Raw genomic sequence first — 14,951 nt, 5'->3', positions numbered from 1 at the left:
GATATCATGTGCCGGAAATGTAAATATTCGGAGGAGTTCCGAATGAAATGTAAAATGTGTGGACCGGTAATTATGTGAATGGGAATAATCATGTTTTATGTTGTTTTGTTATGTTCATTGCATTAATAAACAATGAGTTAAGCTGTTTTCTTTAATTTAATCGATATTGGATTAAATGTTCACCTAACTTTGTTTTTTAATGTGTTGAAGGTGACATTAGTAAAATTGTATTACGATTGCTCCCGAGTTGTTTTATTTTTAGAACACTACACATATCCGGATGTTGCTATTTTTAGAACCAGAAGGTATTTCCCCGCTATTCATAGGTCAATAATGGAATTTCTACATCGTCGATTAATAGTTGGATACTCGGTTTTGTCATGAATATACGTTTAAAATAAGTAAACACTAAAAGTGCACACTGACATTTGATTACGATACATCTAACAATTTGAGTCATTACAGTAAAACATGGATTATAAGTGAATTATACGCGTAAGAGAAGATTTTCTGTCGAAACAACTAATGTCAACAATCAGCATGGAATTGGGATATTCGTATCAAAGGGCCATTCATGTAAGTATCCTTGAGTAGTTGTGTAAGTTTATGTGTTCAAAAATGTTTGTTTTTTAATTTCTTTGGAATTCTTAAATCATTTTTATTTGCTAAACGTTAAGACAGCGTTTTAATATTTCTACATGTACTATAAATATACATGTTACATACTTTACATCTACTTATAATGCACCAGTCAATTGTAACCAAAGCCCCACCAGGTCCGAGGAATAGCTGGGACTTTGACTTTCTGTCCACCCAACCCCGGGTAAAATCCTCGTCCTGCGGGGACGAACTGATGGTCAAATCCTCGCCATATGCCCCGTACCCCAGGGAGCCTAGGTAAGGCATATTCCCTGCTATATCTGGCTCAAAGACAAAACCACCGTATTCACCCGGCACTGCGAGGCCACTTGAAAGTTAAAAACACAGCCCATTTCCCCGGCATATCCCCAGACCTGGAGGGCCGTGGTTACAATTGACTGGTGCATTATGTACATGTTACATATTTTTAAATGTACTTATGCACATCATTTATGTATATGATATGAGTATGTAATCTTTTATTTGATTGTTTTATCTTAGAAAAATATTAGACTAAAAAATACCCATTATTTGTTTACAAACTGCATATTTTCAAAATAAACCTGTATTAAAAGCATACATGGTTTCGGGCTGGAAGCCACAACAGCTTGGACACAAGCGACATTCATTTGCTTGGTGTAGGTCTCGTTGAACGCCATACTGTTGTGAATCATTATCAACCATATGCACAACATCTACACATTTGTGCCTACCAACCCTTACTCTTGGCTAAAACGGATATTAGTGCAGAATGTATAATTAATACATGTGCATTTGTATTTTACGGTTGTAGTTTCTGTTGGTTGATAATCAGAAGTCTAATTTCTTTCAGGCAGGAAAAGGACTGAATATTACTATTATATGAAGAATTCCAGCCTGCATTAAATACTTTGTTGGATCATTGAGACAGATTTGACATCCATGTCTATCCACATCTGATAGAGATGATGTGAGTATTTCATATAAAACATATTTGAGTTGGTGTTTGTTGTTTTATAAACTCACTGTTTTCAATAATCCAGTGGTTGTGGTGGTGGTGATGATGAATTTTATTGATAAATTTAGTAATTTTCTTTATATTATATACATGTATGTATCAGCTTATTGTTGTTGTTTTTAAATAATGTTGAGAAATATTAAACTGTTTATATTTTATTTTGTATATGTATGGCAGTATTATTATCTATACAAATTAGTTAGAAAGTACTTTTTTTTTCTTTTACAGCACTAAACATTCTAGATGGGTAAAGACCTGTTAAATCAGCATTGACTCAGCATTGAGTAATTTTCATCTGTACAGACACTACAAGTACAAACGCATGGGAACAAACCAAACTTCAAATGTTGAAGAGTGAAGAATTATTGTGAAAAGTTCTAAATGTTAGAATACCATTGACTAAATAAAACAAATAGACATCGATTACCAACAGAGACTGTTTACATGTTATAATATTCAAAAGACATTAGTTGAGAACTTTCACTCTGACATTTTTGGAGGGGCATTACCGCCTACTTAGTGTTCTTGTTTCTTTACATATTTTAATTTAAAAGTACATTCATTGTTTTTAAATCTGAATTCTGAGTTAGTATCATAAGTAAAATTCATTTTTGAATGATTACATTTTATGAATAAGTCCAATTGAGCTTTTTACAAGAAAAAGGTTGATTTTTAAGCATTTTATTAGTTATAAAAATGTATAGTTACATGACATTATGTATATTTTCTTCAAAACTGAACGGTAAACTATCATAAATTGTCTTTTGAATTGTTCATTAGACATCATAGAAAATATTTAAATGATTTCAGCAGGTTGTCTTATTATTAACTATTTTTTATGAATTTATAAAACTGCTATATATTTTCAAACATCGAAATACTGCTCTGTTCCGAAGACTCACAAGATCAATCAAAATGATTTTTTTCCATGTGTATCAATAATATGTTCGGTTGAACGTAATTTTTCTGTTAACTGAAGTTTATTTTACCAGAAACTGTTGTGTTTATTTCATAATCTCTGATAATGTGAAAAAAAATCAAATAAAGACAAAATATTTTTAATTAACAGTAAAAAATCTTCAAAATTTGGATAAAAGTCCCATAACGTACCATGATAATAACTATGTTGTCCGTAAAAGCTTATAAAAGTGTGTTTTACTTATACCTTAATTCAGTTCAAATAATTATGGCCTTTAAGGATTTGTGTTTTCATAATATAGATTTCCTGTTATATTGAGCTTTGTCAATTTGTGTTGATGTTTTGATTTATGTACAATTACTACTTCTATTTCCTAACTTTTGTCTCATTTGTCAAATTGAATTGTTACATATTTAAGTGAAAAAACACACACACTATTTTTAAAGATGCACTCTTACTCCCCAATAAGACTTATGATAATTAATATTATTGTTTTCATTTTTCAAAATGGGTTGATAGATGTCAACAACAATGTTTCTAATGAAGGATCTTGAGTTCAATTTGCTAATAAGAATGAACTTAAAACATGGTATTTCTGCCTTACATATTTAAGTGAAAAAACACACACACTATTTTTAAAGATGCACTCTTACTCCCCAATAAGACTTATGATAATTAATATTATTGTTTTCATTTTTCAAAATGGGTTGATAGATGTCAACAACAATGTTTCTAATGAAGGATCTTGAGTTCAATTTGCTAATAAGAATGAACTTAAAACATGGTATTTCTGCCTTGTGATACTATAGTAGACCACAGTAAATCTTTTCCCGGGTCTGTTTAAAATAAGAAAGGAAAATAACACAACACCTACCCAAACATACAATCATTGACACCCTTATAGTATATACAACATACTCAATTAACACATCCCTGGCCTACCAGTTTAAATTGATGGGATCCAATATTTATTTGAGAGCTGGCTGAAGTTTCAACCAGTGAAAAATATCTCAATATGTTTGAAACAGTGAAAGGTTGTTTTTATTGTTTATAAATGTCTATAAATCACCACAAAGCATAATATATAATATTAATAAAAATGTTTTGAATTTTGCTATGCCTATGCTTTACTATATTAGAGCTCTCATTGTAAATGTCTTGTTAATTTTACATAAACAATATCCCTTTTTAATTAATTCATATACAGTAGACTGTGTTTTAAGAACAAATTGAGAAGAAAATATTTCTCGACCATATTCTATCTCAAGTCGAAACAGCTGTTAGGAAGAGTAAATTGCACACTGCATCAAGAAAAATCAGTGATCTACAAGCAATTGTTAAAAACTTCTGAAAAATATTGCAAAAACCGCCACTGTTTTTGTGCTGAACTGATGACCCCGCATTTTCTGATTATATGCAGAAGAAAAAAGGTATTATTAACATTGCTTGTCGGGTCGGGAGAGGAAACCCCTCCCGAACCCACCCCATTTAAATAATTAATTACTTAAATGTCATTTTTTACTTTGAAGGAAAGAGTTTGTCTTAAACTGTCTTGCATGCTTATACATGCCTTCAGCTGAATAATTTTGAAAAGAGGTTATTTTTTTTACATAAAGAAATTCTGTGCGGAAATATGTGCCAGTTTAAGCGAGACATGTCAATACATTTCATCTCGCCTAAAGGTATCCTTCTGAAAACCTTGTTAAAAATCACCGGTAAGACGCTGTAAGCTCTGATAGTGTTTTTCATGTAATTCTGCCAAAAAGAAACACTGCCTTTTATGCTTAAACCTCCCCCGGGTTCATAATATATAATACTCACATTATAATGCTTGTTGAAATCAGGTCAAACATGCCAAATTTGATGGTTGTCGGGTGGGGTAACCCTCCCCTGTAAATCAAATTATGAATTACTAAACATTTGATTTCATTGTTTGTGCTGAAGTGGTTTTTCTGTAATTTCATTGATACATCTTTATCGCTTTAAGTATTTGCGAGTCATCTGCCCCACTCCGCCATGACAAAAATATTAATTCAATAAACATTTTTAATTTTTAAACTGGGCATAATTACACTCAGGTTACCCACAATCGTGGCAGCAGTAAAAGAGCAGGAGTGCCTACATGTCGCCTTAATGGTTAAAGGGACTGTGTCACAGATCGATGCCAAATTTATGATATTTTTCGACAATTTTATTTTTTTCACTCTTTTATCATCTGTGAGACAGCCCCTTTAATGGACGGACGAGTCTAGTCTGTGTGAGTTGGAACCAGCTGCCCGTTTAACTCAGTTGGCAAGAGCGCCGTGCTTGTGTTCCTGTGGTCGTGAGTCTGAGCCCCACACCACGCTCAATTTTCTTCTCAGGTTTACCATATATAATTTCCGGTCAAAAGAAGTACCCTTTAGACGTGTATTCATTATATGTGTTCTCCACTCCTTTTATGGAAGTGCCGAAGGTGGATTGTACATGTACTTCGGGTATTTCCGTATTGATTTTCATTGGTTAACGGATGTCAAACCCCGCCCTAAACATGTACAATTTGCTTGCCGGCATGCATGCGCTTTATATAACAATGTATGACGAGCTTTTCTGGTTCTCATTTTCACGGTTCAGTGGTGCCCAATTTTTTTAATGCCTATCACTCCGGCAAAAAGGAAGTAGTCCCTTGCATACACGTACCAACCGTATGATGGCTTGTACAGACAAACGCTTCGCGTTTGTCTTCAAGCCCGTATTAACATGTATTAAGTAATGTATGGTATGACCAAAGTATGTTTTGGGACTTTTTAACAATTTTTTAACTACAGGATATTAAATAAAAGTGTCAGACGCCATTTACGATCTAAAGACAATTAAAGTTCAGATTTCAAAAATGGTCACCATTTTGAAAGTAGCTCAATTTCTCAGACACTGCTTAGCAATCTGATTTACTTCATTGGACGACATTTGTTCCCTCTCTATTTATTTCTGGCTGCATCTGCAGTTGAAAATCAGTTCCTGTCCGGATGTTCTTGTATTTTTCAGAAGTCTGGTTATGAATGCACGAAATTGTGGACTTTCACTAGAGAAGCTCCCCCTCCTTTTACTCGTGTTTGAGTGATTTCAACTGGTCCAATTTGCGAGATATATGTTTATTCTTTCAGTTGACACACCGTCACAAATTGATATGTGGTGATGGCCAGAGTCTTCGCCAACTTTTTGCCCAGTCATGGTCAAAATAGCGAATTTTTTCCCATATTTTTAAGGCGTTTGCACTACTTCTACATCTGCATGAACCAATGCCTTGACATTTTTGGCCAAAAGCCCAACCGTTTTCGCTGAATCGAATTATAAGTGTAAATTGCAACGCATGCATGGCATAGTTACTATTCACTAATGGAGCACTCCTGTCGCATGTTGGCTTTTGCAGTGCAATATCTGGATTTACATTTTTCCCTTTATGGTGCAGCTTAGCTTGCTGTGATTTTGACCGAAAGTTTTGGGTGTAAGTATATGCTGCTGATATAAATATTCGAATACCAAAGGCTTGCTGCATAATTGACACTGCTCGTGGCATGTCCAGCCAGCACTTCTTACCGACGAAAAGTGTTTCACAGATGGGTCGCGTATGAGCTAACCTTCACCTTACGTCATCAAACAATGACAGCATGCAACTTGTTTAAACTGGATATTGTCCCGCAAGCAATGGTCATCCAGAGCCTTTATGGTGTACTGCTATTTCTTTCTTTTTCTTTTTGACTTCATACTTCGTTTCACATATTTGTTTACAATTTTCCAATTCCTCAAGAGCAGAACCCATTTCATTATCTTTGCGCATTAGCCTACAATTTTCACTTTAGGTCATTCATCTTCTGGTTCATGTATTTTTAACTTGTGTTCTTTGTTAGAATAAACTTAATGAGGTTCCTGTCCTTTTCAGTTGAAGCAAACTCAGGTGCTGGAACAATGACTTCAACTTTGATCCAATATCAGATTTTACTATTTGATCCTTATGTTGCAACTGTAAAATGTCATTCATCCGACTCCAATCGACACCTTATAATCTCTTTGTCAAGTAATCGGGCCATATTCACTTCTTTTGTAACGATTACGACAGGTAAATTTCTCATAAGGAAATCTATTATTATTGTATTTAAGATTTGGAGTCTTAGGTCAAACTGCTTTATACTCTTATTTGCACTAGAGTCTCGATACAGATACCAAACACATTTTAACTTTGAACATACCTCCAACTCGAGCGCATCAGCTACTATAAGAATACCTATTGATCGAACTGCGGACTGTTTCTCTTATTTTTCACAATTTATTAGCCTTTTTACAGCTTCATCCTAATTCAAATGGCATGAATTGGTGTCATACCAGTTACATTTTTGTCTACTAAATTTCTTTAAGCATCTCTTTTCAGATTTTTCAGTTTTTCATTATCTTCTTTTAGAAAATCATGTCTGCCTTTGTATATAACAAAGGTAAACAGTTCGTGCCTAGTTTTTTTGAAACAAGAACTGTTGCTTGACTTTCTCCTCCATCACATTTGATCATCTTGCAATACTCGCTCATCAGGAACTTCGAAAATTTTACATCTTCACAGCACAGAACTGCAACTCCATTGCCTTTTTCAATTTCAGTTTGAAATTCTGTGTCAGCTTGATAGTGGATGTGTGAATTACAAAGGACCTGAGTTCCATTTTCTATTAGGACGACATATGTTTGGGCTGGTCTAAGTGTAACAATGGCTTCTTTCCTTTCTGCAGACTCCAAACCATCCTGAAACAGTCCATATACTAGTTTCTTTTTTCCTTCAGTATTTTCACCTCGACATATTTCCTTTTAATGCTTTAGTGATTTATAAAACAGCTCTTTCACCTGCTCCAGTTAGCAAGGAAGGACAAAATTTGTGTTCATGCCATGTGTTACATTCATCCTGAATAGTAGCTACAAACTGGTGTACGGTCCCAAGCAATTCTGTGGATTTTAAAGAGACCCTCCCTTTGAAAAACTATATGACCTTGGCAAATGAAATACCCAAACAGGTGCTCGACCCCTCTTCAATACTCGCAAACCACATTGATATTGAGACATAGCTGACATGATTGCCTATATTTCGATGTTTGTCCTGAAAGAGAGTTACAGTTGTTTATGAGCTTGAAATGTATACTCGTTTGTTTCCTCTGAAGGATTTTCATTGTCTGTGACGCATCCCTCATGTTCTAACATATCCCGTTCTGCCATATCCTGTTCAGCTGTGTCCTGTTCTGCAATGACCTGTTCTGCCATATCCTGTTCAGCCATATCCTGTTCTGCCGTATCCTGTTCTGCCATGTCATGTTCAGCTGTGTCCTGTTCTGCAATGACATGTTCAGCCATGTCCTGTTCTGCCAGAACCTGTTCTGCCATGTCATGGTCCATGCCCCCACTTGCTTCTTTTTCTAATGATCTGTTATTGTTGATTTCTCCCAGGGCAGTTTTCGTGGCGTCATTATCTGGAGGATCAGGAGTGCTCTCAATGTTTGTGCCATCCAACGATTCATGACTCTTTTTCTTTTTTAATTCTTTTGCGTGGTTTTCTCCCCCTTAATTTTGGCGGGCCTTCACTAATATATTCTATAAGCTCGTGTCCCAGTTCTTCCCGATAGTATCTACCTCTGTCATCAATAAATCTCGTCTTTTTATGAGCATCTATAAGTTCATTTAGGTTTCTTTTAGATTGCAAATCCAGATGTCCTCTTTTTATTCTTTTTTTTTTCATTTTTTTTCACTTACATATGTATCTTGTTATTTATTTTCCAACTTCTTCTTTGATATTTACTATTGTTATTTTCGAATGGAGCCATGTCTTTTTAGGGTATCTTTGTAATGGACATCTGTTGTAACGCTTCTCTCCGTTGTTTATAACTATTCCATCTATTTGATATTTGGGGGTCTTCTGTTTTACCAATTTTAAGGATTTTTTATTCAGAAACCTATGGAATTTCTTGCGTACTGGAGGTTGAGCTTTTATAAAATCTTCTTCCTACACATGTACCTTATTAACTCTCAGGAGATGGTACCTGTGTAACAAAACAAACAAAATTTAAACATGCGAATATTTACTAAATTTTCTTTTCGAAATGTTAAGAAACAGTTTATTTACAAAGAATTACCCAAACCTTCATCCACGTTTCAAATTGAAATATCGACATGGCCATGCTATTTACTAAGTTTCATCACTGTATTTCATTTTTTTACAAACACATATGGAGCGAGAATCGTTTTTCGGGTAACAATAGCTTTTGACCCAACAAATCCAAAAGGCATCCTATTAAAGATAAGTATATGAACTGGCTACATGCCAAATTCCATAACAATATGACACTCTTAACTTTAATAAGATATTGAATGGAAACTTCCTCTTTTACACCAAGAAACACACTTCCTGCCAATGACATCCTTATTCCTTATTTTATTTCGATGGAAACCTGGTAAACAATGGCCGCACAAGGAACATTTGCAAGGTGGATTAAGTTAACAAGAGGGCAATGCTGCACTTAAGTCCTCACCTGGTGATCATGTACTTGTGGCAATAATCTATGTATGTATTTGAAGACTTAAATACTTACGAGATTTTTGAGATAAGACCATAACAGTTAAATGGTTCAAATATCTGCAAAAATAAGATAGAAGGTCGAAAAGGTAACAGTAAAGGTCATCTTAGCACAATATGTTTTTTTTTTTAACTGTACAAAATGTTGACAGGTCCATATTTCATTGCTGCGCTTCAAGAAGAGTAAGTCAAACGGGATTTGCTTTTATCCAAGGGCATATTTTAAACAATCTCTTGAGAGAACCAATAGACTTTCTGGCTAGTAGAGGCCTACTAGACAATGTTAGACACCAAATAGTTAAGCTCTAGGTCATATGATTGTTGTCAAGAAGATTTTTATTATTTTTCAGACCTACCCTATTTTTCACCTCGTTGCTGAATATAGTATGTTTTATTAGTTTTTAGGGTCCATTTAGTTTCTCAATTACACATGGAATGTTCAAGGTATTAAACTCACTAATGCTACAGTAGTACCTTAAAAACATTTTTACCTTTTCATTCGTTTATTTACAGCTGCCAGAGGTTATTAAAAACTAATAAATCAGAATAAAACGATTCGCACATTTTTCAAACTGTTACGAAAACGTACGAGTTCTATACGAACAACAGTGTATCTGTCAACGATGATATTATTGATAAATTGTATTTGACAGCGTTTCATTAATAACTAGCATCACATCGAAAACTTACCCTTCAGTTTTTCTGCAGAATGGGCAAACCATCTTTCTTCAAGGGCGTTCAAATGACCCTGGACGTCTAGCAGCCGCCAAAATCCGCCATCTTTGTTGTGATCAGACTCAAAGAAAAACACCGAAGAATTCCCAAATACGAAAAACATAATATCAAGGGAGAAAACACAAATATTCTGTTCGATCGGTCTGAAATTTTCCACTCTTGCATCATATGCGATTTTGATTTCCAAAGCAAATTTCAAAATTTGGCAACCACCTATAGATGCAAATTTGCCAGAAAGACACCCCAAAAGATCTGGGCACAACAATATTGACTGCTATTCTCGATTGATGGTCTTCTTTGCAACCAGTGTAGACCCAGATATAACCCAGCTCATTAGTGCAATCTAATCTGGGACTACATGTTTGATATTCACTCTAATTTTCATAACAGATTTATTGACTATAAATGGACTGAAAAAGCGTGGAAATTTATACCACAAATCAAATTTAAAAATTCTAGGTTTTTTTTAACTGTACGAGGGTCACCCGAAAGGTTCGTGGACTGCCATGATTAACATTGATAAAAACATGTTATTGAAGGAAACGTCTACAAGTAAGCAGACTATAATTTAATTCATATATTTCAATAAAAACATATTCATTATATTGGCATGTACTTAAATACATGCTACCTAGAAAACGGATGTCAGGCGTTACGGAGCACTTTGAATAATTTCTATCACATTCATCGCCGTAAACCCGAAATATCTATTTTAAACATAACGGCATTGACTATAAAATTCACTTGACGTCAATTTAAACTTTAAAGACGTTTACCGCGAATTTTCAACGTCATATCCGGTATACTGATGATGTGTATCACTGTAATTTCAACGCTTAGCGTCACGGAAACATAAATCGTCAACGGTGTCGAGATCACTCATTTTTCAATGGCACAGGCGTTTTTTTCCGACGGTCGGGAACCAGTAGCAGATGACAAACGACCTGAAACACCAGAGGTAGATGGGGCTTAGGTAGAAATGGTGCGACAAATCGTGCTGAAAGACCGTACCTGAAATGCGGAGGAAGCCGACATTGGACATAGCTGTACCCATCACATACTGACTGACATGCTTAGCATGTGTAAGGTGTCGGCGAGGTAGGTCACTCGTTTGTTGAAAGAAGAAGAACGCACTAAATTGAGTGACACACTAAGCAGTGTGATTGTGACATTGTTTTGTCATATATAATTATATGTCTGTCATATACTTGCTTAAAATATAAAAGATTCTTATATCAACTGTCTATGGAAACAAAGATTGCAAAACAGGCTTTTAGTGTGCTCATGGCAAGAAGGCGAGAAGTCGGCAATTAATCTTTGAAAAACTGCTTTTCGTTATAATGAAATAGTTTATGATTTTCGTCATACGAAAATACAAACATTCAATATTTCTATATAGTATGTGTCTCATTTAAAGGTATGAATATACCCTAAGGATAGAATATGCATTTCGAGACTTCAGTTTAAAAGGAAACATGGTGAATACATATATATATATATAAATAGTTTTGGACCAGAAACGTAATTTGCTTTTCGTTATAATAAAACAGTACTTTGTACATCCTCAGCATTTGTCCTTAATTTTTGAAAACATATATATTGGTCAACATATCTCTCTGTAACCGAGAATAGTGTACACTTTTTTTTCCTTAACCTCCGCTATGTTTCATAAACATTGATATGAAAATAACAAACTTACATCGATAATTCTTTCCGAATCGAGCTGTATTTTGCTTCATGCTATAACCGTTTGCGACGTCACAAACCACGTGGTATGTTCACACTGATGTTAGGCACTTATTGAAAATGCGATTTGTTGAAACACTCCTCGTGAAAACAACTTAATACTTCTCGGCAAAGACGCTTAAATTGATACTAACGAATAAATCAATTGAGAAATGTTAGAAGTCGAAACAAGAAGTTCAAAGATAGAAATATTTAATATTAAAAAACATGTATACAGAAAATATGCATGCGTTGTATCTATAAGGTATAAAAAATTCGAAATGAAAATCTGGCCAAATGAAACTGCTTTTGTGCGGTAAAGAGTATCTACCAAGTCCTTGAACCTTGCACACGTAAACGATATTCATATTTAATTATTATATATACCGAACATCTTTGAAAAAATCCATTTTGTATCCTTTACGAATGCAACAAATCAACTATCAGCAATGATAAACTAACCCTGACACAATATTTATTTGAAGCGTAACAGTAAAGCATGCCATACAAAACCACATGACTAAACGTTAACTACACAGTATTTGGTTTTCCTCAATTCAGCGGATAACTGTGAAACAAGTTATTTTGCGCAAGTTAGTACAGAAAGTTAGGAAATGCATGCAAGTTATATTCTTAATGATAAGAAAATAAAATTTATTTACAAAACAGTATCAAGCACACCAATATATTTGCAAATGTTTAATTATGACTGATAAGTCATACGTCTTTAAACCACACCCTGTTTTGAATTTTCATTATTTTCTTCTGTTCACTTCAAACATATCAATGATCATTTCTAGACTGGTTAGTCGATGATCCAATGCCCCTGTATTCCTGAATCGTTTAACACTCCTCTAACAAGGGCACAGTCATCATTAATCATATAAATGAACCATTCCGGCCATTTACGAGGTGAAAGCATGTATTTTCCATCATCAAATCTTACAATTTTCCATTCCCCATCAGGTCCAGGAACTTCAGTACCAAAACAATATGCTTCTTCTTCGTCAATCATAAATACAAACCACTTTGGCCACTTTACGGATCGGATATGAAAAATATTGTCTTTCGGTTGTATTGGATCAAAGTAAAACCTGCTCGCTTGTTCTACATTTCCATCTGTTCCACCTATTGTCCCATACCTATCGTCCCACATGAACATGTTCCGATTTCGCCATTTTTCAGTTCTCAGAGAATGTGATCCATGAGCCAGATGGTCATATCTTTGATAAGAAAGACCTTTCTTTTCCAAAAATGTTATAATTACCGGCCACTGAGAAGGGTTAAAGTACGCAAAGAAAACAGCCTTGGAATAATAGGGTTTAGTTAAATATTCAATGAAATCTTTGTCATGTTTATCTTCCAATAGTGCGACCCTTTGAATGGCGTCTGCTGACCAATCAAAGTCCGGAACTGTCTGTACTAATGCATACATTTCCCAGAGTAAAGCCGATCGGAGCACTGCTAATGTAATGTAGAGTTTCGTGTACTCCATAGCCTGCTTAACGCGGTCAGCGTTGTTACATTCTGAACGTTCTTTTACACCTACCTCGGTAATATCACGTGATAACACCGACTAGCCAATCACGCATAAGGAATGAATTATACCTGGAAGACATACCCAGTAATCTTTTTTAATGAAAAAATACGAAATGACTGCTAAACTTAAATAAATTGCAATCAATGTGGTACTTCAGTTAGTAAGTTTAAATGCATTGTACACATCGATGCCAAGTTTATTTCAGTTTTCGACAATTTTCTTTTTTTTTTCGCTATTTTATCATACGTGAGACAGCCCCTTTAAAACATTGTGTTTGAATGATTAATTGACATACGTGCCTAATGCGTCTATTCGTATAAAAATTTAGGTAGTCTCGCGATTTCAAGGCTTACATGTTGAACCTTGGTTAAGGTTAAGTACATATAGCTATGCTACCAGTGAATGCAAGGTGCTCAAAATAGCTTAGTATCACATAAAAATAGAATGCTGCAAAGATAAGCACTTTATATCGCAAAACCACTTGTCATTGTATTTACTATTTAGCAATTACTCGCATGATGTTACAATTAAATACCACAAATAAAATCAAAGATTATGATAGGGCCTAAAAAATAAATTGTGTGGTTAGGGTAACATGGCCCCCAAAATAGGTAGGGTAGGTAGGGATTTTTTTTATTGATTTTTTTAAGGTTTTTAGTTTGGTACAGGTTTGTTTTTGGTTTTGTTTTTGTCCTTTTTCAACAGTATTTCAGTTATATAAGGACATTGCTGGGGCTAAACATTCGGTAACTATGATCCCTGGATAAAATCAGTACTGCCGCCCGCGGTGGGGATCAAACCCTTAGATTAATAGACCGGTGCTCTCCCAACTAAGCTAGCCGAGTTTCGTTGTCATTCGTCACACGCCTTCCGAAAGCAAAACATATTGATAATAAAATGTGACAATAATGACCTGCTTCAGCATCACAAAAACATTTATCTGCCATTCTCCAAAAAGTAACGTTAGGAATATTTTATAAACTGTACAAATGACAACAGACCCAGGTTTCAGTCCCAGTTTAAAATAAAATCACATTTTGTCAGTCACCAGCCTGGGTCAGAACTCTCAGTATTTTATATTTCCTTTCTATACTAGTAGTATGTTTGCTCTGCTGCTATTTTATTACATCATAGGAGTAAAAACATGACAAGTGAAAAAGGTCATGCCTTGTCCTGCAGTGGTGGGTGGGGTATATTAAAATTAGACCGACATTCAATCTTATGTTTTGGAAAACTTATATTATTATCCATTTTGTTCCATTGTATTTACCTTACTCTGAAGAACGAAAAGTCGGAGAATTTCGTGATAAACTGTACGACAGGAATGTCGTACAACTGTTCTTCATACAGACGGGTCCATGCGGGCAGGGGCCTATATCCGAGATTGACATTTCAACATCCATGGCCCCTTGTCGGATGTTGACATGGCAATCTCGGATAAAGACCTTGGCTCGTACAAAAAGATTATCTCTATATCTTCGAAACTCATCTTGGTTGTTATGAGCTTAAACTCCCGTCGTTCTGGAGTGTTATGGCGACCACACGCCATTTTTACGATGTTTATGACGGCGGAATTGGTCGCAATGTTTTTGTTGTGTATCGATTCACACAACTTATTTTTTTTTAAGTTGCGATTCGCACAACTAAATTTTTTTTGCGACACGCCGAGCATAACGCCCGTACAGATCCGTACCGGGCACAAAATGGTCGCACCAAAAAACAGTAGGGTCGGCGGTATTTTCCAGGTAGGGTCGGGTGACCCATACCACACAATTATTTTTTTAGGCCTAGCTGTTTTAAAAAATGAAAACAAAAA

General features: G+C 35.1%; 1 protein-coding gene and 1 long non-coding RNA gene across 2 annotated transcripts; one reads left to right on the top strand and one right to left on the bottom strand.

Moving 5' to 3' along the window:
* The first annotated feature begins 334 nt into the window (after positions 1 to 334).
* LOC128235412 (uncharacterized) lies at positions 335 to 3,610 on the top strand. Its single transcript, XR_008261209.1, has 3 exons — positions 335 to 576; positions 1,472 to 1,588; positions 1,865 to 3,610. It is a non-coding gene; the product is annotated as an uncharacterized LOC128235412 (long non-coding RNA).
* Positions 3,611 to 12,400: 8,790 nt separating this feature from the next.
* LOC128235760 (toxin CfTX-A-like) lies at positions 12,401 to 14,684 on the bottom strand. The gene is made up of 2 exons (XM_052950559.1): positions 14,525 to 14,684; positions 12,401 to 13,140 (listed from the first exon to the last, which is right to left on the bottom strand). Exons 1-2 carry the CDS (start codon positions 14,682 to 14,684, stop codon positions 12,401 to 12,403), a joined length of 900 nt encoding a protein of 299 aa, XP_052806519.1.
* Positions 14,685 to 14,951: the final 267 nt, after the last annotated feature.

Source organism: Mya arenaria, chromosome 5 (genome assembly GCF_026914265.1).
Source record: "Mya arenaria isolate MELC-2E11 chromosome 5, ASM2691426v1".
In the NCBI taxonomy this organism is placed as follows: Eukaryota; Metazoa; Mollusca; class Bivalvia; order Myida; family Myidae; genus Mya; species Mya arenaria.
The sequence above is the reverse complement of the archived record's forward strand: the minus strand, read 5'-3'. Positions and strand labels throughout refer to the sequence as shown.